The 24,507-nt window shown below is 44.9% G+C and overlaps 1 protein-coding gene across 6 annotated transcripts in view; it reads left to right on the plus strand.

The window, feature by feature from the left end:
• The window catches only part of RFX4 (regulatory factor X4), a 160,928-nt gene that overhangs the window by 123,767 nt on the left and 12,654 nt on the right, over positions 1–24,507 (plus strand). For all 6 annotated transcript variants that reach the window (XM_032836706.1, XM_032836707.1, XM_032836709.1 and 3 more), the window contains 4 exons: positions 1,497–1,591; positions 2,018–2,135; positions 13,322–13,441; positions 13,781–13,942. In XM_032836706.1, coding sequence (XP_032692597.1) covers positions 1,497–1,591; positions 2,018–2,135; positions 13,322–13,441; positions 13,781–13,942 — 495 coding nt within the window. The remainder of the gene's footprint in view (positions 1–1,496; positions 1,592–2,017; positions 2,136–13,321; positions 13,442–13,780; positions 13,943–24,507) is intronic.

The raw sequence follows: 24,507 nt of genomic DNA on the forward strand, positions 1-24,507 counted from the left end.
CAAAGAGAAATCAGATACCTGGGCTCTGTCCCAGCTCTGGCACTCGCTCACCCTCTAACTTCGAGGGGGACCTTTAATCTCATTGAAACACAGCTTCCTCCTCTGAAAAAGGACACTGATACTGACTCAACGGACATTTAAAGCCCCTTCTCGGGGCACTGGGTGGCTCAGTGGGTTAATACCTCTGCCTTCGGCTCAGGTCATATCCCGGGGTCCTGGGATCAAGCCCCGTATTGGGCTCTCTGCTCAGCAGGGAGCCTGCTTCCCACCCCCCACCCCGCCTGCCTCTCTGCCTACTTGTGATCTCTGTCTGTCAAATAAACAAATAAAATCTTTAAATAAATAAATAAATAAATAAAGCCCCTTGTCATTCTAAACTGTTCTGATCTCTGGGGCAGTGGCTGATGTCTTGTTGCAGTCATCAACTTGGGAAACCAGAGCACCTCAGATAGGCCTGTGAACAGGAGACCAAACACAGCTTGGACAAATGAAAACTGTAAAAAAAAAAGTGTGGATCTAAAGATGTGATTTGGTTCATAGAGCTCCACATGCAGAAAGCACAAAACGGTCATGAAAAGAGATGTTTCAAACTGGAGGTCACCCCAGCGAGGTTTTTTTTTTTCTCTAGTGCTTCACAAATTCCATAGCCCTTCCGGACTGGTTATTTGACGAGCAGCTGAAGACGGGCTATAAAGTGGCACCATTATCCTCCTTTTCCTAACTCAGAAACTAAAGGCACAGATATTTCTTCCTTTGCACTGTGAACATTTATTAAGCATCTACTGCATGCTGAGCCCTGAGAGGCTGGTTGGGCGACTTGCCCAATATAGTTGTGGTTTCGAAGCATTGAACTATCAAACGTGCCCCGCCACGGGGCAGGGAGCAAAGGGAGCAGTGCTGCCCGGGTTTGTTCATGCAACCAAGCACATCCTGGATAACAGCTGCATACGGGGAAGGACCCCAGCTAGGAAAGAGCCTGGACAGAGAACTGGCCCCGGAGACACACCACAACTGTCACACAGCATTAGCAATGCAGTGAAGGCGGGATACAGATAATAGAGTGCTTTGGAAGCTCGGAGGACAAGTGACCAGTTCTGCTGGAAGCTCGAAGGACGAGTGACCAGTTCTGCGGGAAGGTTCGAAGACAAGTGATCAGTTTTACCGGTGAGGGTCCTGTGGAGGAGGAAAGGGATTTCACGAGAGGCATCATGTGGGCTGGGCACTAGGAACCAGACAGTCCAGGCAGAGGGAACTGCCTGAGAAAGCAGGGCTTGTTGAGGGCATGGCAAGTTAAACATGGGAGCCAGGCTCTCAGGCGCTCAGAGGCGGCGAAGATGAGCCTGGAAAGGTAAGTTGGGGTGTATTTTCTAAAACCTGAATGCTCTGTTAAGACTGGAGTTCTGTTCTATTCAATTTCATTCCTTTGTTCTTTTAAGATGTATCTCTGTGTAGACACAGCTGCAGTGATGTGTGGGGGTCTCTCCTTTGTTTGACAGTGTACCAGGAATTTGACCACCTCCTAGAGGAACAGTCTCCCATCGAGTCCTACATCGAGTGGCTAGACACCATGGTGGACCGGTGTGTTGTGAAGGTTGGTAACCCAGCGTGGAAGGAGCAGCCCGGGTACTGCGACCCACCATTCACCTTTGTGGCACTTGGGTGATAGAGAGCCCCACGCTGAGCTGTCTGAATGTTCCTCAGCAGCCACAGAGCCCTGGGGTTCTGAGGAGAGGCCTGGGCCCCCTCTGGAGGTGGGGGTTGCAGGAGGCAGGACCATGAGTCTCCTTTCCCTGACTCAGCCAGGTCAGCATCTCTTTTATCTGCTGTGTGCACTTGGTCTTGACATAAGATTTCGTTCTTTAAAGCGTGTTTTTTGCTGGAAGACACAGCAAGTCAAAAACCATTGTTCCATAGCATTGAACTTGGAGACCCATAAGCCTTCCTGACATTTTTCAGGGGGTCAGTAATAAATGAAAGGTTACATTGACCGCTGTTTAAGCTGTTCCCTTTCTTGTAGGTGGCTGCCAAGAGACAAGGGTCCCTGAAGAAAGTGGCCCAGCAGTTCCTCTTGATGTGGTCCTGTTTTGGCACAAGGGTGATCCGGGACATGACCTTGCATAGTGCCCCCAGCTTCGGTAAGGCCGCCCCAGCCCTCACCATATCCAAACACTTTCTCTCTGGACTTGGTGCTTGAACGTCACCTCTCTAGATTCATCCTTGATCTCACTTGCTGTGTCTGAGCCCACAAGGACATCACCCTGAAATGTAGCTTTTCTGGAAGGAGTTGACATTGTCTGGACTTTCAGGGAGAAAGACAGCATTGTGTGCTAATATATGCAAATCTGAAGATGGAGGTTCTCACCCAGCTAGTATTATTGGAGTTTAGAGAGGACTGAAAAACATTGGGTGCACTCCCCTTTGGCCAGGTGTCCCCAGTGAACGCCGCGTCCCAAATTTGCAGAATTGCAGAATTTCATAGTGTGGCCTTCCCAAGACCGAAAGCCTCTGAGTGGGAACATTGGCATATAGCTTGGCTAATGCTCCAGGAGTGGGAAGAGTGTCTAAAGGTTTCTTTAACGCTGTGCCTCAGTCGGATCCCTAGAAAAGGACTTTCATGTTCATTTTCCCTTTGGTTTTGCTGACCCTTTGGGTGCTCCTCACCTCCCTCCCCAAGGGCACACCTACTGCTCCCGGAGTAATGTGACTTGGAATCTCTGCCCGGAGGTGCTCACGCTGGTCCACAGGCAGGAACCAAACCACCAACTCAGGGTGAATGCTGTGCTACATTGTGGGACACGGTTTACTCGTTTTCACTGAGTCCAGGCCCTCGTTAGCAAAGTGAGGAAAAATGTTAAGGCATCGCCCAGACATCTGAAATCTCCAAACACTTTCGCCTCAAATTTTGAGGCATTTCGGCAAAGGGCTGTTGGTAGATTTTTCTGGGTAATTGCTTCAGTTCACTACTTGACTTTGCGAGTAGAGATGTGGTTTCATTTCTCATTACCTCCAATTAAGCCAATCGGCTCTGGGTTTCGCTCCGGGTTTAATTTGACACTTTTTCATCCAGCTTTTTTATGGTCTTGTCACCATTTTCCAGTTGTGCTACACAACGAAGCGAGTATGTGGTAAAACAAAGGCGGCACTATTTTTTCTAAACAGCTCTGCCCATGAAAGACTGTGTTTCCCCAGTTGGAGAAGTGTTTTGTTGTGGATTTCTTTAATCTCGGCCTTGGGAAGTTCTAGGCACTGGCCTGCACGGTGGCTACAGATGGAAATTCTCTGTGAATGGTGCATGGAAATGCTCTGGTGGCCGATACCTGGGCAGGGCCATCGGGCACGGCGTTTTGATGACTTCCAGCAGTTAGTGTTAGCACATGTCACCACTGGTTCTGGGAAAACCATTTGCGCATCGCTGCTTTCGAGCCAGCAAATGGCTGAAACTTTTTTGCGATCTGTTCACTGCTTCAAAATCAAAGAATCCACAACATCGCACCCAAGTATACGTACCCGCGTCCACAAAGCAAGCCTCCTTTTTCGCTTTATCCCTTAATCTTCAGTGTGCTCATTCTTAAACTGATTATATAGATTACGGAGGCCCCTTCATTAGACAGGGAAAGTAATTTACTTGGCAGGATTCTTGGAACTCATTTGTTTTTACTAAGTTAACAACATGATAGGAAATCAGGACAGTAGAACAGCTAGGGTTCTGTGAAAGGGCTGGATTTATTACCAAGAAACGTTTTCCTTGAAATGTATTCCTTTCTTTCTTGAACCACGCACTGTTTTAGGATATACCGGAAACTTGGGCAAATGGCAGAAACGGTCACAGATCTCTTAGGAAAGGCAAGGAGCCGCTCACACAATTTCACGTTGTCAGTATTTCCCAACCCGAGGCGGGCTGAAATAATACCTGTTTCCAAGTCCATTTAGCACACTGTCTGCTGTGGTCCCGCTCATCCGACTCATTGTGGAATTCGGCAGCTTTGGGGTGACAGGCAAGTTGAAAGAATCTGCGGCAGACAAAAGCCCAGCTCCCCCTTTCTGCCTGTATATGTCAAAGACACAGTTGGTGGTTGTGTTTGGGTCATGTGTTCCCTGTATAAAAACAGCTAATTAGGAAAAAGAGCCCTCTGTTCACCGGCCCCCTCCCCCAGTGGCAGGGGCCGGCTCTATCTCCCTCAAAACTCCCACAGGATCCCTGCCGCCCCAGTGGTGCAGGCTGACCACGCCGCCGTGAGGGTGGGGAACATCACAGCGATCCGGGGGAGGGGGGTCCTCTGCCACCTCTGCCCAGAACGGCCTCTTTCAAAAGGTAGTTGACTCCTTTCTTCTCCTTAATTCCTTTTCACTCTTTTCTTCCTAATTCCTTCTCACTGAAAAGAGCCTATGCTGTGAACTGAAGTAGCCAGACGATCTTTCTTTGCCGCCAGCAGCAGTTTCTAGTAAAATCAGTCGGCAAAGGCAGGCTGGCAGGAGATGAACTTTGAGTCCTAACGGGGCTGAGGAAAATAGTTTCTACTTTTGAAACACACACACACACACCCTCACACCCGTGTATTTTCCATCGACAGCTGTGATTTCCGTTCAGAGGACACCTGGATCCCAAGTCAGTGCAGGTGTCTTTTACCCTGTTACTCTGGGTTTTCACCATGTGCCCTGGATTTCACTGCTGGGAATATCTGGAGGCAACCGTGGTTCCTTGGAAGTATGCCGGCATCAAACTATGGGAAAAGCCACCCCAGCTTTGCCCACAAAGGGGGCAGGATTGCTCACAGCCCACATTCTTACCTGCCCACGCACCTGTTTTCTGGCTTAGTGTCGTAGTTCAGCTGCTCAGGAAGGGCTGAGGGGGCCACGTGGGAGCAGCCCCGTCAGGCACCCTGCTCCCACACCAGGTGGCTGTGACCGGAGACTTCCACACTGCTTCTCCTGGCGTAGGTGACCAGGCCTGGCTCTCTTACCCAGACCCTGCCAAACGTTGCACACATCAGCCAGGCCCCTGCCAAGCGCTAGGAGGCAGGAACTGCTTTTCCTGTATTCAGGAGCAAGCCGACCCCAGAAGAGAGGGGCTGGCCCACAGGTGCACCACAAACTGTGCTGAGGCCCCTGAATCTTTTCCATCCTAGAGCCCTGTTCTTCCTGCTCAGCCACTACCTCATCTAGCTTTCTGCAGCTGAATACTACTCATAAAAACAAGGTAACATTGATGGAGAGCCTAGCACGCACAAGGCATGATACCGGGCACATCCTCATTTAATTCTTGCAACAACCTGTGAGGTCTGACGGTGAACGTGAAGCAAAGGCAGGATAATGCTGCTCATTATAGTAAATGCTTAGAAGGCATGTACTACATTCTGTCCTCACATTAACTCTTCGAAGCAGATAATAATAGGTAGAAAAGAAGCTTGGAGAATTTTCTTGCCCAAGATCAATATGGCAAGGGGCAGAGCTCTGTTTCAAAATCACATCTGCCTGACCATGAAACCCATGCTGCTTCAGTTTCCACAACTTGGACAAACACCTTGGACTCAGATGCTGAGCACCGAAAGGTAAGACAAATTTGTTTAATCCTCACTGATGGATTTTTAAAAATCCATATTGATAGATTTTAAAATGTTCTGAAGCTATGAGAGAACAAAACATCATGAGGAATAAGGGATGCCAGAAATGATATCTTCCAAGTGTTGAGAACAAAGAACTGTCAACCATCATTCAAGACTGAGGGCAAAGTAAAGACACACTCGGTTCTACAAAGACTAAGAGAATGTGGCCCCACAGAACATCACTTAAAAAGCACTTAAAGGGTGCATTTCAGCAAGAAGAAAAATAAAGGTCTGGGATACAAGAAACAACCAGGTTCTAGTTATTGTTGCTGTGTAACAAATTACCCCAAGGCTTAGTGGCATTAAAATAGTACTTTCATTATGCATGTGGATTCTGTGGTTCAGGAATTTGAACATGGCACAGCAGGGCTGGCTTATCCCTATGATGTCTGGAACCTCAGATGGAAACACTCAAGGGCAGTGGTGCTTTGACAGCTGGAGGCTGGAATCATCTGGAGGCTTCTTCCCTCCCATGTCTGTGCTTGGGTTTGGATATCTTGAAGACAGGACTGCTGTGATCAGGGTGCCTTCTGTGGGCACTCCATGTGGCTCAGTGTCCACACTGCAATGGTGGCCTCTGAATAATTCAACTTCTCACATGGCGGCTCCCTCTTCCAGGGGGGAAGCCACATGGCCTTTTATGACCCAAGCCCCGAAGTTGTCACCTCCCCCATACTCTGTTGGTCAAAGCAGTCACAAACCGACCAAGTTTGAAAAGGGTGCAGAGACACTCAATTTTCCACAGAAGGAATGTCCAACAATTTGGGGGCCCTCTTTCAAGATGAGAGAAATTCTTAAATTTGCAAACAAATTTAATTACTATCATTTAAAAAATATTTTTCATGTTTAAAAAAAATAAAAGTAAGCCCCAGGCTACAAAGTAACATGAGGCGGTGGAAAGAGAAGCTTCAAGGACTGGTTAAAGCGCGCTAAGGTTTTTGTCTCCGAATGTTAAATAATTTTAGACTTCACTGAAAAAAATACAGTTTGGATTTAATGTGTGAGATACATGTTAATAAATCAAGAGCTCATCACTAAATCATCATAATTTACGAAGGAAGATGGAAGAATGTGACAAGAGATGGCAAGATAAAAGAAGCATAGAACCAGGATGGCAAACAAAAAAACATAAAATAGGATGCTAGAAAAAAGATCAAGTAACAATCGCAGTAGATGTCAAAGGCTCTTCCTTCCAGGACATCAGGCATAAATGTTTTTACAGATAGCTTTTACTAAACTTTTAAGAAATATAAAATCCTTAGTTAATGGAAATGAACATGTTTCAGATGATAAAAACAAAAGGAAAACTATCCAACTCACGAAGCTGATGTAATCTCAATTATGAAGCTAATACAACCTCAACTTCAAAATCTTGGAAGAATGGTAGAGGAAAAGAAAATTCCAACCCAACCACACATATAGATGGAAACTTCTAAATAAAATCCTAGTAGATCAAATCCAGCAGCAAAATTTTTGAGATCATGATTAATAAGGTTTATGGCAAGAATTCAAGTATGATTCAAAGTCAGAAAAATTACTTATTGACATACACTATTAAACAGATTAAATGAGAAAAATCATACATTCCTCCTTATAGCTGTAGAGGGGAAAAAAAGGATTTGATATAATTCAGCTCCCACGTGTAATTTTTAAAAACTCTTAGCAAACTAGGAATAGAGGGGAGTTTACTTAATATGTTTCAAGGGCAACCAAAACACTGTGGTAAACATTATACTAACTGGTGAAACTTTAGAAGTTTTCCCATTCAAATCATGAAGACGAAAATGCCTTTTAACACTGTTTCTAATAAATATTGACTGGAAGTCCTAACCGGTGCAATAAGAAAAGTAAAAGAAATCTAAGAAATGGAAAGGAAAACACAAAAACTGCCTTTTGTTACAGATGACATGATGGCCGACAAAAGAGTCTACAAACTAATAGCACAAAGAAGAATTCAGTGAGATCATTTGATTGAGTTTTTTTTAAATCATTGGTATTCTTAGCATAAACCAGAACCTAATTAGAAAATATAACTGAGTGTGTGTATATAGGAAGCGTATACTAACATGTATTAAGTGTATATCATAGTATATATAAATACACACTCATATACCATTCAAAATAGCCAAGGAAACTAAAAAATACCTATAAAATAATTCTAACAAAAATTGTTTGAAGAACTTCAAGGAGAAATTTTTAAAATATTGAAATCTACTCTGTTCATGTTTGGAAAGAGTCAACATCAAAGAGATAGTTCTGCCAATTAATACACAAATTCAATAGAATTCTAGACCAATTCTTAATTTTTTTTCCCTTTGATTTTGACAATCTGATGTTAAAATTCATGTGGAAAGGCAAAATGCCAAGGTTAGTAAAGACATTTTGAAGGTAAAGAACAAGATGTAGGGTCTTGGTTACCTGATACTCACATTTGTTATGGACTAAGACAGTGCGGGGCTGTAACATAGTGAGACTGGTAGAGCCGTGAAACCGAACAGAGGTGCCCAAGACAAATACAAAACTTGTCTTCCCCTCATCAGATCCTCGTTCCCTTATCTGTTAAACAAGAGGATTGTGTATATAACAGAGATGGCATTAAAAATCAGTGGATTGGGCAAATTTCTTCTGGACAAGCCTTTTTTTTGTATGGGACAAATAAAAAAAAAAAATTAGACCCCTTGTCTACAATTTCTGAAAGGAAACATCTCAGTGGGGGGAAAAGACCTTAAACCTTTTGGAAGAAAACAAGGAATGATATCTTTATGATCTTGAAATAGTATATTATTTATTTTAAAAGGCATGAAAAAAGACCAATCATAAAATATTACAAAAATAAATATGTTTGGATTTCAAAATTGTGTTTATTAAGCACACCATAAACAAAGTTAAAAGATAAAAGCCACAGAAAAGAACATATTTTGCAGTGCATATAACAAACAACCTGAATATATAAGAAACCCCTGTAAACAAATCGTTTAAATACCCCAATAGAAATTCACATTCCCCAATATTATTCCAATACCCCAAAAGAAAAATGAGCAAAGAATATGAATAGGTGATTCCCAGAAAGGGAAATTCAGGTTGACAATAATCATTTGAAAAGATGTGTACCTTTCTAGTAATTAGAGTAATACCAATTATAAAGACAATAAGATAACACTTCACACCCTTCAGACTGGCAAGGATTATATTTCATAGTCTATCAGTAGGATGGTAAAAAATTTTGGTGAGCAATGGGACACCATCTCTTAAGATTGAAGATGCAGGCAACTCTTGGACCCAGCAGACACAAGAAAAGAGGTACAGAAAATATTCGTAAGAGTAAATTTCCAACAGTGGAAACTTACAAACAACCTAAATTCCATAGCCAGGAGAATGGATAAATAAAGTGTGGTATATGCGGACAGTGGCCATCGGACTCGAGCTGCGTGCCTGCATGGGGATGGATTTTCAAAAGCAAGAAGTAGACTGCTCTGTGAGGTATGATACCATTTACGTCACGTGGGAAAACAGAAAACAGCACCATATGTTATTTATGGGTACATAATTATATGGAGTAAGAGTAGAACAAATAAATACCAAATTCAAGTCAGCGATTACCTCAGGTTGAACGCTATGAGGCAGAGAAATACAACTAAGGAAAAGAACACAGAGGCTTCATCCTCATCTTCAATTAAAAAACAAATCTGATTCAAACACAGTAAAATATTAAGACGCTATAAAGCCAGGAGTTGAGTACTCTGCCATTCATTTTAAAATTCTGTGTACTTTTCTATATATTTGAAATTGTTCATAAGAAAAGAGAAATGCTTTGATGCTATGAAATGTGTTCAACTACGTTAACACGTAGCAACAGCAACAAAAATTTCCTTTGTCTGTGTCCTAATACCTTTTTCCACAGCAGACTCAAATGCCAACTCTGTGACTTTAGGCAAGTTGTTTAAAGCCTCTGAGCCTTCATTTCCCCGTTTATTAGTTGAAGATAATAATAACGCCCGCCTCACAGTGTTGCCGAAAGAGAGCTCAGTACAGTGCATATGGTACATGGGGCTTGCGCCGTGTTGGTTGATCTAACAGATAGTCATTGAGCCTCTACTCTGTGCCTGGCACTGTTGTGGACACTGGGTATAGAGAAAAGTGGGGGGGGGGGAAGGCAGATAAATATCTGCATTTATGGAGCTTGTAGTCTAGTGTAGGGAGGCACGTGATACAGGTTATAAAGTACACGGTGATAAGCACTAGGGAGAGAAAGCCCAGGGTGTTAGCTGTAACTGCCTCTCTCCCGGCTGTCTGTCTTTGATGTTTCTCTCTTCCTCCCTCCACCCTGCCCCCCCTCACCCCTTTTTCTCTCTCTCAGTCTTTGTTTCCCCCTTTTCACTTTGCCCTCTTCTCCTTGCACTGTTCCCATGGCCAGCCGCACCCCCCCACCCCCTCCCCCGCTAGCACTGAACTATTTGTTGCCCAATTATCTTAATGATTGACTTCTGCTATGTAGGACCCTGTAGCTTTTGTGGAGTCAGGATCTGAGCTTTAGGTTTCTTGTGGACTCAGGGCACTTGGCACAACAGTAGGCAGGCAGCAGTAGCTCTACAAACTCATCAAAAGGTGATTTACGATTAGAGACCAGTTGGGGAACTGATCAGAGCCATGAAGGAAGGAGCTTGAAGCTCGGAATCAACACTTGTCCCAGAGTACTGGCCTCCCAGCCTGGATATGCTGCTTCTCCCTGTGCGGTCTTGAGCAAATTTCTTCACCTCATCAGATCTTTGTTTCCTTGTCTATAAAGGAGAAGGGTGTATGGATGACTTCAAAGGCATCTGCCTGGGATAAAACTACGACACCCATTTCCATTATCTAGAGTTTTCCATTCTAATTCATCGTTCCATGTTTCTATCTTTCTATCCTTGGGGACCTAGAGCAACATTGCAGCAAATATTTTTTTTTTTTTTCATTTTGAAGACCCTTTTAAGTATTTGATGCTATCTTTTAACCTCTTTGGCTATACGAGCAAAATGGTCATATTATGATAATGATATCCTACGGGATCTTAAAACATCAGGAGCAAAAGGGACTTTACAGATAATAGTAGTTACCATTCATTAAACATCTAGTGTGTCCTTTTCCTCATTATGATTAGTACTTCTGTAACCAAAACAAGGGGTTGTACTACCCCCCTCCCCATTTTAGAGAGCTGTGTTGCCTAATGAGCTGCACAGAATCAGACAGTCTTAGGTTCAAGTCCCAGTTCTGCCAGTTATTAGTTGTGTGACACTGGACACTTACTTTACCTCTCTAGGTCTCGGTGTCCTCCTTTGTAAAAGGAGAGTATCACTCATCTCCTATAGTTGTGATGAGGATTAAGTGTAATAATAAATCTGCACATTTACACAGATCTACATACAGATAATGAATCTGTCATAGAGCAAGGGCTCAAGAAGTGGCTGATTCTGTTGTTAACATTTACTAGGAGTAACTCATCCAGGGTCTAAGTCACTAAGTGGCAGAGCTGGGTGTCAGCCTGGGTGCACTGCTCCAGCACCCATGCAGTTACCCACAATGCTGAACCTCCTCAGTGGTTCATGGGACCCATTTTGGGGAAGTGGATGGAAAGTTGAGTTTTGGAGGCTACATCTCACTGTGACTTAGCACAATCTACTCCTTTTTGAATTTCAACACAACACCCTGGGGATGAAGGAAGAATGTGGAAAAAATATAGGACAGGGACCCTGGCCTTGAGCTTTGTGGATAACCAGGACCAGAGTTTGTGGCAGGCTCTGAAGAGAGGGGGGATATAAGAGTTGGTGTATGTGACCTGTTGGACATCCACTGGCCTCAGAGTTAAGCTGAGGATTTTCCTCTATAGCCTTCTATAAGGGGGTATGTATGTGTGTCCATGTGTATGTGCAGAAGCCAGGTGCAATTAAAAAGAAAATTGACAAATTCTACCAAGAAGGTGGAATTGAAAAGGAAAAATTGATGAATTCCACCAAGGAGGTTTTATCCAGTTACCCGCCCCCCGGTGGCCCCCAGCACCTTATTTCTGACAAGTATCATGTACTAACCAGCTGTGCACCTGGAGCCATAGCCCTAGCACCCTATTTCTGAGACTTGAAAAGGAACAGCTCCCAAATCAAAGGACCCTTCTGGGACCTGGTCTTTGGTTTTCCCGTCTGTGCCCTGAGTAGACTGAACTGGATGATCTGTAGGGGACAGGAAACAGATTTGGGGCCAGACCAAACCGAGGTAAATCCCTACATACCGCTAATGGAGGGACTCCTTTCCTGCTCCCTAAGGGAGAACAGTGCCACCTATCCCAGTCTGTGGTAAGGAGGAGATGTGTGTTAAATGCTTCGTAGAGTTTGGGCACATGGTAAGCATTCGGTAGACCATGACGGCGACGATGATGACTATGACTAGGACAGTGATAACAGTCATGGTGGTGATGATGGAATCACAGTAGAAGTAATACCAGAGGGTCTTCCAGGTCCTCTAAAAAAGTAAACTAGAGGGAAATGGGAAGAGGAGGTCAGCTGTACATAGGTGGGTGAGAAGTTTTGGACATTTCGTGGGTAGCAGAAGAGCCACACGGAGGTGTCCCCTTGGGAGTTGGAAGCATGGGACTAGAGAAGAAGGTTTGGCCCTTCTGGCTCTGGCTTTCCTGAGGTTTGACTACAGCAGACATGAATCGAGCCCCTTCCACATGTGGATCATTCCACTGGCCATGGTGGCAGCACGACATGCAAGAAAAGATGGTTTTGAAATAATGTGTTATAATAGGAACATAACTACCTTATGGGGTGGTTGTAGAGATTAAATCAGAGGATATGATTTTGAGCACAGAGACTGGCCCTTGGAAAAATCTGTGGGGAGGTTTGTTGCCATCCCTTTTTATAAACAATCTAAGAATGAAGAATGCTATTTGAGAATACCATACATTCTCGATCTAATACCTTTTTTAAAAAATGTTATTTATTTATTTGTCAGAGAGAGAGAGAGAGAGCGTATAAACAGAGTGGCAGCCGGAGGCAGAGAGAGAAACAGGCTCCCCGCTGAGCAAGGAGCCCAATGTGGGACTCAATCCCAGGACCCTGGGATCACGACCTGAGCCAAACACAGCGGCTTAACCAACTGAGCCACCCAGGAATCCCCTAATACCTTTTTTAATAACCATGTGTTAAACAGATGTCTCAGAAACATTTAAGGAAGTAATTCAGTTGTTTCAATTTTTAATTTTAGTTCTGCTCCCAGAATTATGTCAGGTACATCGGTATAGGGAACTAGAAGGCAAAATCCCTGCCATGGACATCCTTAAAGTCCAATCGGGGAAATAAGACATACCTGTGGCAGAGATAAAAATGAAAGATTTTTGAACAAAGTGAGTGGTGCCCAGATGAGGATGAGGCCAGTGGCTCTGCGAGGGCTGAGACGGCTCAATGGCATTTGGGTAGATGGCTTGATGGGTGCCATTTTTGATGAGCCAGATTGAGCAAGGAAAAGACTCACTGGCTACAAAGTATTAGCAACCCTTACCTGATGTCAAGCACTAGCCTAGGCAGAGGATACAGCAAAGAGGAGCAACTTTTGACCATGCGGAGATGATTATGGAGCGGAGAATGAGAGACTTGAATGGAGCATTGGAACCACGGACTGCTGAGCAGGTGGAGGGGTGTACCTGAGCTGCCCTGACTTAACTTTCTGTTCGGATCTTCTCTCACCAGGGTCTTTTCACTTAATTCACCTGATGTTTGATGACTACGTGCTCTACCTGTTAGAATCCCTGCACTGTCAGGAGCGCGCCAATGAACTCATGCGAGCCATGAAGGGAGAAGGAAGCACTGGTAAGCTGGCATTTCCCTGGGAATTGCCCTACTTGGCAACTTGATTTGTATCCTTACTTCCATGTTCTGTGTTTCTTCAGCTCTGTCTTCCAAAGAATTTAGCTGTAGTTAGCAGGCCAAGTGGTGTGAAACCAATGATGTCTTTTTCTTCTTTAGAGTGGGCACACACATGTGTGGAATTGTCTTGCCTGCCATGATGGTGGTGCCCAAATCATCAGAGGGCTTGAAGCAGGGGGTGACATGACACAGATGAGAAGGAATATTCCAATTGTTAAAGTCCTTTAAAGACAACTTGCCTTGACTTTTGGTTCTGAGGACCCATCCTTTCTCTACCCATAGCAGAAGTCCAAGAAGAGATTGTCTTGACAGAGGCCACCCCGCCAACCCCTTCCCCAGTGCCATCATTTTCGCCAGCAAAATCTGCCACGTCCGTGGAAGTGCCACCTCCGTCCTCCCCGGTCAGCAACCCGTCCCCTGAGTACACTGGCCTCAGCACCACAGGTAATGAAAGGCCTCCCGCAGGCTCTGAATGCGGAGTTGGTATTTAAAGCCAGAGCTTTCTGGAAAAACGTTCTTTCCCTCAGCGACCCCCGCCCCAAAATGCCAAGTATTTGCCTGGATTTACAGATGCCTTGCAGTTACTCATTTATTCGTAAGGTACATATTCTTCTTGCTTCTGTTTTCAAGTTGGCAGATGGAGTACATGATAACCGCCACTCTCCCCAGCTAAGCCACTGAAATGATGAGAATGATATGACATAAATTAATACACAGCCAATTCTTTCTTGAAAACAAGAAAGGGAGCTCTCTGCGAACCAGAAATTGAGCGGCATCTCTGGAAAGTGGGGCAGCCAGGAAGCCATATGCTAAGACATGGCAACCATGGCAAGGCGGGGGTGGTAAGCAAGGTGCGGACTGGTGCTCTGGGGCTCCCGAGGAAGTCGAGACTCCCTCTGGTGGGAGGCCCCCAGGAGGACCTCACACGGGAGTGGCTCTTCACTTTAACTGAGGACGGCGGAGCAGAAGGGCCTTCTAGACAGAGGGCGGTGTGAACAGATGCACAGGGCTGGGGGCGTGTGAGGCTTTCTCAGGGCATGGGAAACTTTTCAGTAGGAGGTCCGCGAAGGCATCCTGTGAGGCTGGACATGTAAGCTGCAGTCTCATCCTGAAGGATCTTGAATGCCAAGACACAGTTCGGAAAATTGAGAAGAGGTGATGCAAGGATAATAATAACTAGTTGCTAAGGTCCGGTGTCACTGGGGTAGTTGTCTCACGATAACACTGCAAGGTTGTGGCGGAGAAGTGAAGGGTGACAAAGCTTAAGTCCCTTGTTCTGAACACTGCACTCACTCAGCCATTCAACAAATATCCTTAAGACATTGCTCATGAGACTTGTGGAAATGAGACTGTGGCGGTGGCATATTCATGTTCGCTAGTATATGATAACACATTGTGTGTGTGTGCGCGTGCGTGTGCCTCCAGAGCAGCTCATGTGGCTGCTGTGGGATCAGAGGAGGTACGAAAGCCAAGAGCACTTTGCTAATAGTGAGGTTCGATCCAGATAGAAGGGGTTACTGTGATTAATGCCTAGAAGGTGGGGGCTACGGGGAAGCTCTGGACGCCAGAGGAAGCAGAGGTCCCCTCCCTTCCCACCTGAACTCTGGCAGGCAGGAGGGAAGCCTGCAGGAGAGAGGGGACATGCCAAAGCAGTCTTAGAAGCTGACAGAGAACCGACAGGAGAGGAATGAAAGGCAGAGACGACCTTCTGCTAGATGGGCCCTGGATCGGGCTGGGCCAGCCGAAGCACCAGTCCTTGCAGAGTGGAGGGCTTCTAAGACTGTGATGACCCGTTCGTCATCTTTTCTTCCAAACCTGCTTAACTGTTCTCCCCGTTACCCAAATCGAAATCTGGGAGTCGGCTTCAAATCTTTCCCTCAGCTCTTGTATTCTTTAGGTTAAGGTTAACTAGGTTAAGCTAAGCCACTGTAACAAACCGATCCAAAAGTTCGAGTTAACACAGGAGAGAGTGATTTCGTGCTTACAGACAGTCCTGGCAAGGTGTTCAGGTAGAGAGGAGGCCCTCTTAAATGCAACCATTTGGAAATAATTGGTCTTTCAGTATTAGGTTGCACCACACCGCAAGGCAGTGGTTCTCAAAGTTCGGTCTGTGGACCAGCAGTCCCAGCTTCTCCTGGGAACGTCTTAGAAATGCTTGTTATCAGGTCCCATCACAGACCTTCTGAATCAGAAACTCTAGGGGCGAGGCCCACAGATTTGCTCAACACGCCTCCAGTGATTCGGATGCACACCAGCTAGAGGCCCACTGCCTTTGGGCTTTGTCAAGTCTGCAACCAGCTGACAGAAATAGAAGGTGGGTGGGGAGAGGAGAGCACATGCTCTCAAAGCGGGCACCTTCCTGGCCTGCAGGGTGTGCGTGTCCCTTCCATTTCCATCCCCCCAGCGAGGACTCAGTCACAGGAGCTCATGTAACTGCAGAGAGCAGCTGGGAAATGAAGGCTCCTTTGACGAACCTGTTTCTTCCCATCCCACCATCGCCGTGTACTCAGGTCTTCCCCCACTTCTTGCGGACATCGAGCGGATTCTCAAGCTGGTGACCTGCCTCTCCTCTTGTCTGTCCACTTCCTTGCTGCCCTCTGCACTGGTTTCCCTCAAAGTGCGGGGGCCGAGTCCACCACCCCGAACTCGGGCCTGTGAGCTCGTTCTCCAGTCGCTGCTCACCCCGCTCCCAGTCGTCTTCATTTCCCTCATGCTCCAGGTTTGTGTTTTCCTCCAGACCCTCACCACAGGCTTGAGCTTACTTTTATCCTAGTTCTACTTAGAATTATTTTCAGAATAGACTAGGGACTAAATCGCATGGTTTTGAAGACCAAATAAATAGGGTGAGATTGCCTTATTTAGGATGTTGTGTTTTACCCATTCATTCGTTTACGGGTCCATCCGTTTATCTGCCCATTTATCCAATAACTATTTCTCCAGTGGCTTCTATGTACTAAGCACTTCAGATCCTTGCCTCCTGGGACGATGTTATTTAGAGGTTCGCGATCTGATGGGTGCCAACTAGGGCTGATTTGGGAGCAGGGAAGGGAGGAGCACAAGGGGAGGCCGTGTGTCTGGAGGGTCTGTGAAGACTGGATAATGCGAGAGCAGGTGGTCTGGGCAGAGGGAGTACAAAGATTAGTACAAAGACCTGGAGGCAAGAGATAGCATGTCCTTTTCAGAGAAGCTAAAATATATATCCTAGGAATCTTCTATTAATTCCTTGCCTCAAGTCTCTTTCTCCAGAACTAGCGCTACTCAGGGAACGAGCAGGTGCTTAAGAGCCTATCAGGTGCCTGCCCTCGTGTGCACTGTGCCAGGGGCAGAAACTTGCCAAGGAACTCAACGTCCTTTGTCGGGGACTGCTAAGGAGACTGGATTCTTCAGAGTATTGCGAAGGAAGGGGGTCAGAAACTGGCATTAGATAGAGCTTTGATTTTGCTTTGGGTACGCGGCTGGAAAGCGCCCTCACCTTCCGTGGGAATTTACATCCCGCCATCACATACGTGTCTACATGGATGCGCCTGGAATCGTGCTCTGTCTCCACTTTGAGGAGGAAGAACACGCCCCCTTCCCCTAACTCCCCCATTTTCCCTCCATTGTGGGCGGTTGTAGCTCCTGCTTAGAGGCTTGGGAAGAGGAGCCGTAGGGGAAAGAACCACCTTAGTCACGGGGAGAGAACTCTGAGCCCTGTTCACAGATCTTCAGCCACTCGGGGGTCCTTCCCAGGCCGGAGCATAGGGCAAAGCAGGAGCCAGGACGGTAAGAAGGGCTCTCAGCCTCACCCCACCGCCCCGGGAGACACACGTGAGCCGATCGGTGACAACGTCCTTACTGTGAAAATAAAATAAACAGGGAAACCGTGCACACCAGACAGTCGTGCGTTGTGGAGCAGAAATGGTTTGTAGGGGGAGCTCTTCCAGCCAGGAGACTGTGAGGCAAGAAGGGGACAGGAGGGCTGCGAAGGCAGGATGTCCAGAACCTCTTCATAATTCTCGTCCGGCTAGTGGGTCTGCCTGGCTTTCCTCACAGCGCTGTGGAGGCCTCAAGGTGTGGCAGGTGTGATCGTCAGACCCACAGGAATATCATAAATGTGTTCAGAGATTTCTGCGCAATGTGTTCAAGAGTCATAAAAGTAGCTTCTTAGAAATACAAATGTGAAACAGGTTCTCTTCAGATGATCGTAACCTTTGAAGATTTTGGCACATTCCTGCTTTGTTCTCAGACATCTCCAGGGGGCATTAAAAATGTCATCCTAGATAAAACTATGTGTAATATTTTTCTCAAGCACCACTTTTGAAATATCCCACAGCTAAATTGGACTGGATCTTGGCATGCATGTGGGTCATGGTCTTGGAGGAGACATTAACATAATTTCCTAACAACACGGATGGTTTTATAGATATTGCATTATAAAACACATGTATCCCTGATATATACGAAAGTATTAGGAAATGTACTGTGGTAGGTTTCTTAAATTTGGGGACTTGGGCAAATATTCCGTTGACCAATATTGTGAATTGGAAAACAATTATTGTGTATCTTATAAAATGCATTTGCCATGTTTCTTTTTTTTTTTTTAAGTTAACTCAACATATGGTCTTTATGCCCAGTTAATTTTTATTTTCGTCTTAAAATTGCTGGCTGATTTATATACCATGACTTTCCAGAAAGTATCTGAAGTGATTAACAATTTAAAAAAAGAAAAAAGAAAGAAAAAGCATTTTTAAAAAAAGACCCAAACCAGAAAGTAAGAAATAAAGAAGTGGGGAAAATTAAACAAAACAAACCACCCCTGCTAAAAACAGTTTACTAATACGTTAAGTGAAATTTTAAGTGACCTAGTTATTTTGCTGGGTCTCTAGCATTTTCTGGATATCATCACTCAGATGTTGTACATATTATCAAGTTCAAGTCAGAGTCAAGGCCAATCAGGTGTCTGCAATTCTTCCACATATCAATGTCTCACTTTTGATGGACACTTCCCCATTTTTCAGCTGTGAAAAAGAGAACAGTATTATGTCTGCTCGGTGAGCACAAAAAGAAAATTAATTCATTGCACATAATCTCTTGGCATCCTTTGGTACAAGCTCTAGTGAATACAAAGTCCTTTATATAGATAATGAGTTATGACTTACTAGGAAAACAGCCACTCTGCTTATCTATGGCTTTGTGTCATTCTATGTCCGTACCTACATGTATTTCTAAATATGTTTTCTTAGGACTGTTTTCATTAATTGTTTTTAAAGGGGTGGAGGGGGGTGTGGAAGAAAGTGAAAGGTAAGGATATGGGACATCTAACATGGAACCCGATACTGGCTGATTTTGATTGGGCATGTTCAAGTCCATGGCAAGGCCATGATAGGTGACTGGTTAAAGAATTCCATTTCAACAGATTTCCACAAGGTAAAAATCTAACCCATTTATCTTTTCTTCCCTAACTTTGTGAGCTTGCCGCCTCACTCTTGGCCTAGCAAAAGTCAGAAACCTTCATTTTTGTTAAGGGAAACTGGATCTTTTCCTCCTCAGGAGCGTGGCAGGTGGTGCCAAACCGACCAGCCCACTTAACATGACATTGGGCTGTAATTCTTTAATGTCATTTAACGCAAACTGTAAAGCTCCCACTCCATCCCACTGAGGCCTCGGAAGGGCTCGAAGACCTGGTTTACGATGTCATTTGAAGTATTCCCTCCTTTAGCAATGACAATAAAAGTTAACTATTAAACGCATGTTTTCACCTTCCCACCATGGTTTCCCTGTGCCACAAAACCGGCAAATTAAATCACTGAGATTCTAGGATCCCTATAGAAATAAAGGCAGATTCCTTACAAATGGCCTGAGCTGTAGAACATCTGGCCTGCCCGGCTGCATTTTCTCTCCGCCGGTTGAGGATGTAACAAAGCTAACTGGCCCCTACTCTTAACAAATAACAAAAGCTCAGTTATTCCAAGGGGAGCTAAAAGGAATGGGCCACGGGGGCCATCGCGGCCCCGCCTCAGAGCCCATGATGACTCACTGACACATCCTCGAGTTGTCCCTGCCAGTGAAGTCCTCCTCCTCCAGCCCTGCTGCTTCCTCTGTCGAAAGGAATGGGATTAGGAAACATAAGCTGGGCCTGAAAACAGATTGTTGAATCTCTTCTTGACTTCACTTCATCAGGTCTTGGCTTGGTGCTGAGGCCTCTGGAGTTGCTCCTTCATTCTCCTGTGCCTAATCTGTGTGGTGTCCTGGGGGCACAGAGTGATAAGAACAGGCAGAGGTGGCCTTCGTGATACTTAAATCCTAGTGGGTAAGGGGATTCAATACAGAAGTAAACTACCAGGTCAATAAACCATTTCACACGCTCATAACGAGAATGAGAGTGTGCTAAGGAAATGGTCAGAGGAGGCCTCTCCGAGGAGGTAGCATTTATCCAAGCCCCGGAATATCAGAAAGGGTCAGCCACATAAAGTCTGGGGAGAGGGAAAGATCATTCTAGGTCATGGGGAACAGCATGGGCCCAGGCCTGAAGCAGAGAAGAGCCTGTCGCCGTGAGGACTGACTGCTGTGGCTACATAAGCGGAAAGTGGCAGCAGGGGAAGCTGCGGAGGGAGGCAGGTCCAGATGCCGAACCAGCATCTCTCTCTGGGAAAGGTTCCCGATCAGCTCTGTCAATGAGATTTTGGCCAGGGAGCTACTGATAAAGTCACCCAAACAGTTGAGGTTTTCAACTTGAGCAAGTATTCTCCTTAAGCACTGCTCCCTGGAGGATGGGTAGCCCGTGGGGTAAATATACCTATGAAGTCTTTTCCTGTCTCAGTGTTGAAGGTTATACCAAATGTATGCTTCATAGCAAATGCCGTAAGAGGACACCGTTCAAACAGAATTTTCTGCGATAATGGCAACTTTTTTTTTTTTTTTAATCTGAGCTGTCCAAAGCAGTAGATGCTGAGCACACAGGGCTACTGAGCACTTGAAAGGTGGCTAGTGCAATTAAGGAACTGAATTTTTTTTATCGTATTTTGTTTTAATTAGTTTAAATTTAAAGAGCCATCTGTGGCCTGTGGCTACTGTCTAGGCGGCTCCGGAATCTAGACATACTTAAGGGAGCTTATTTCTCAGGAAGGTACTAACAAAAGGCTTAGGTTAGATCAAAACCTGAGCAACATCTGTGATGGTTCATAGAATCCTTGCAGGGGGAAAAGGTTCAAACAGTTTAGTTCAAGATCTGAAGGAAGGCTATGGCCAGGTAGCCTGAAAAGTAGCCTGAATTTTCTCAAGGCTGTACCAGATCCTTACAACCTCTGATCTTGACGGGCCCGCTACACGCAGCGTGCGTGACGGGAGGCAGTGGCTTAGAGAACCTTGCGACTCAGAGTGTGGTCCACAGACCAAGAGCATTACCATCATTTAGAAGCTTGTTATAAATGCAGAATTGCTGGCTCAGCTCCCAACCTGCTGAATCGGAATCTGCCTCTTAACAAGATCTCCAGGGATTCAAAGGCACATTCAACTGTGAGAAGCCGCTGCTGTTGTGGAGAGGCTTTGGAGTTGGGCGGGATCTGGGTTCAAATCTGATTGAGTCTTGGGCCACAATTGTCTCACCTGCGAAAAGGAGGTAATACCACCTACCTCAAAAGGTTATTGCCAAAATTCAGTGAGTTTGTGTATTAAAAAGAAAGGAGCTTGAGGTCTGGTTTATGTTGGATGATTAATCATTCATTCCTTCATTTATTCAACAGGTTATTCCTGACTGCCTGTTTTATTCCAAGCCCACTTCCTAGCCTCTGTTTAAAACCCCCTCCAGGAAAAACGACAACAGTAACAAAAACTCAGGGAAGAAAAACATTTTGTTGGGGATGGGAAGGAAAGAAAATCTTCCTCTCCCACAGTTTTAATACTAGAACATGGACAAAACTTATCTTTATAGGATTCTTGGATCTTTTGGGATCTTTATGGATTCTCAAAGCCCAGGGGATTTTCTCCACGATCCTCAGACTTTTAACTAAGGATGAGTGTGTAGGGAGGGAAGAATAAGAGAAAGATGTGGGAATTAGGCACATAGTGAAGGTTTGTTGTTGTCTTGCCAAAAAATAAAAAGCATGAGAGCGGTCTTAAAAATTAAGCACAAACTGTGAACCACACACATTTTCTTTTATTAGTTTCCTGAAAAGAGCAGCAGCAGCCGTTCTCACTGGAGGCCCCACTGATAGGACAGGAAATGTAAGGGGTGTTCTTTTCTAGGCCCCAGGCAAAAAGGGTTTCTCACCCGAGCCAGTAGGTGTTACTCTGCTAAAGCCTGCTTGAGTGGGTCTGTTCGATGGCTGGCACATGGCCATCTAGGGGTTTTGTTTCCCAGACCACAGGAGCCCATTTTTCCAAGAGTTCCACTAGCTTTTTGTTTGATAACGTCTATTTCTAGCAGCATTTACTCCTTCAACAACAACTTTGATGAAACAAAGATTTACTGAACACCTACTATTGGGCAGGCCCTCTGCTGGGGATACAGAGATGAATAAGGAACAGTTGCTCCACTCCAGGGGCTCAGACAAAAGTAACTTCCACTGCATTCCCTCAGGTGATGGCTATTATCACCACTGTGCCTTCTTATTGCTGGGTGGGGTGGAAAAAGAGAAAATCTTTTGGCTTCCTTGGCTGCCTCCTTTAAATAACCACTGACCTCACAGTGCTCTGCCCAGGTCCCAGGGGCTTGAAGGGTTAATTACTTGCTTGCTGTGGCTGGTTCATTGTTCCCCTGTACTTCCCACCCATCTCCAATTCTATCTCCAATTGTAAATTTGTTCAGTATACATTAATAATGTTTTTCTTTTCACAGAGGTAGTGTACATTCATTCTAAAAAAATACAGATAAACAAAATGAAGAAATGTTTTAAAGCCTTCCTCAATCCCACTGCCTAGACATAACCTGTTTTAATAAAAAGGATCCTTTTAAAAATTATAATAGTAATATAATTTCATATGAAGCACAAAATATAGAGGAGGGCAATCAGGCATAATCCAGTCTTCTGGGGCATGATCATTTTGGAATTTTGTCTTTCCAGTCTTCTTGCAGCTGCTATAAATGATACATAACAGATAGCCTGCTAGAGTCATTATCTCCTTGTATACGATGTACACGTACAAACCAGGAAGGGGTGCTTTTAGCCACCCTGGTGAATAAGAACATCTATGATTTTATGGAAAAAAACATGTTTAGAAGTTTGGTGTAATTAGCTCAATTTCTGCTGCTGTTCAAATTTCATCCCTGGGCACAGACTCTGACCCAAGAAAAGTGTCTTTCTTCCATGTCATCTGAAATGGGACATAGAGAAATCTCTACTTTAAGAAAGTCCAGTACAAGAATTCCTAGTGAATTCACAGGGAAGAGCGCGTGAATATCATCAAGAGCCTCCCACGAGCCAAGCTCATGTCAGTTACCGCTCACCACAGTTCTGCAAAATAGCTATTATCATGCCTGTTTTACAGATGATGAAAGAAAATTTCAGAGGCTTGCCCGAGATCTTCCAGCCAGTACTCAGCGGGACTAGACCCCAGAGCGGAGAGGCAGTTGGTAGAGAGAATGAAAAGCCTATGCCAGACTGGGGTTCAGAGCCCCACTGGTCCCACCCACGGGGACCTCGGGCAAGTTAACAATCTGAGTTTCCCTGAACTGGACTTGAGTGTGACGCCACTAGCCTGAAGGGCGGACCTAAGGAACAGTCCTGAGAATCAAGCATGAGGTCCACTGTAAGGGTGTTGTGGGGGACCCTGTTGGGCAAGTCCCAGTTGTCTTTTACGGGGACATCTGAAAGAAATTCCTGTTTGATTTTAACTCCAAGGACAGGTGACTCCTGAGTAGCTTGTTTGCTATCTTATGGCTTCCAACTTGTCAGGTTTCCCTGTGGCCTTGTTTCCTGGAAAACCTCTGAGCCCAGGTTAAGGCCCACCTCTACAAAGAGTTAGAGTAGACACGTTTAGCCTTTACTCCTGTTTTGCTCCAGTTTTAATTTCTTTGTTCACTCCCACATTTGCATGATTTTCTTGAATCCTTTGTATTCCTATGAGCTCTTACATTCTTTCAGATTTAACCTTCCATTTCCTCTTCTGTGAAGTGGGGGTAGTATTTATTTTAAGGGTATCTGTAAGGCACTTAGCACGGTGCCTGGACCGTATTAGATGTTCAATAAATGGTGTGTCCTTCATGCTCTTGGAATAAACCTTTGTCCCTTCATTTAAAATGGGCGCTATTTGCATTCTGAAAGATTCTCCGGTTTACAACAGAGTTCTTTTAATAATAAACATGTTCAAAGTCGGACTCCATTTTCATTTGCCTTCCAGAGTATCCCTCAGTGAACCTGTCTGTAATTGGCAAAGGGCTGGCCCACCAACTCCTCCTTCCACCTGCTCCACGCCAGTGCAGCTACTTGTGTGCTATTTTCGAAGTCCTTGGGACGGAAGGGACCGCATTCTTCAATGAAAACCGTTCCTTCAGCTTCCCTCAGGGATGTTAGGATAGAAGAGATCTGCTGCAGAAAACAGAACTAAAGCACCAAGTTTTACTTCCCCTTAAGAATGGCCTCCCATAACCAGTTCTTCAATTTTCCCTGTGCCTGCAAGGGGCCGTTCAATTCTAGTCCCCCCCTGTCTCCTACAATAGGTTTCATTATTTCCACTGATCAACATTTTGAAATTTATCAGAAATCGACATTTAGTGATTTCTTAATTTACCATTTTTATAGTCTAACCATTTAGTGATTTCTTAAATTACCTTTTTTATAGTCTAACCATCTCGTAAAATTCTTAAGCATCTTGAGGGTTTTAAATTTGTCAATTTCCCTTCCCAGCCCCTAGCACTTTAAAGGTATCCAATTAAAAAGTAAGTTAATGGAATTAGTAATATGTATGGAATAGGTCACCATGAAGGTCACTAATAATCTTCAAAAAGACCTGGGCAGGCAGAGCCCAATAATCTACTTAGGGCTGCTTAGAGCAGTTTGTTAGCTCTCTTACACCTGGTTAGTTGAGTGTTG

This window comes from Lontra canadensis, unplaced genomic scaffold (genome assembly GCF_010015895.1).
Source record: "Lontra canadensis isolate GAN:19392208 unplaced genomic scaffold, GSC_riverotter_1.0 scaffold93, whole genome shotgun sequence".
Taxonomy (NCBI): Eukaryota; Metazoa; Chordata; class Mammalia; order Carnivora; family Mustelidae; genus Lontra; species Lontra canadensis.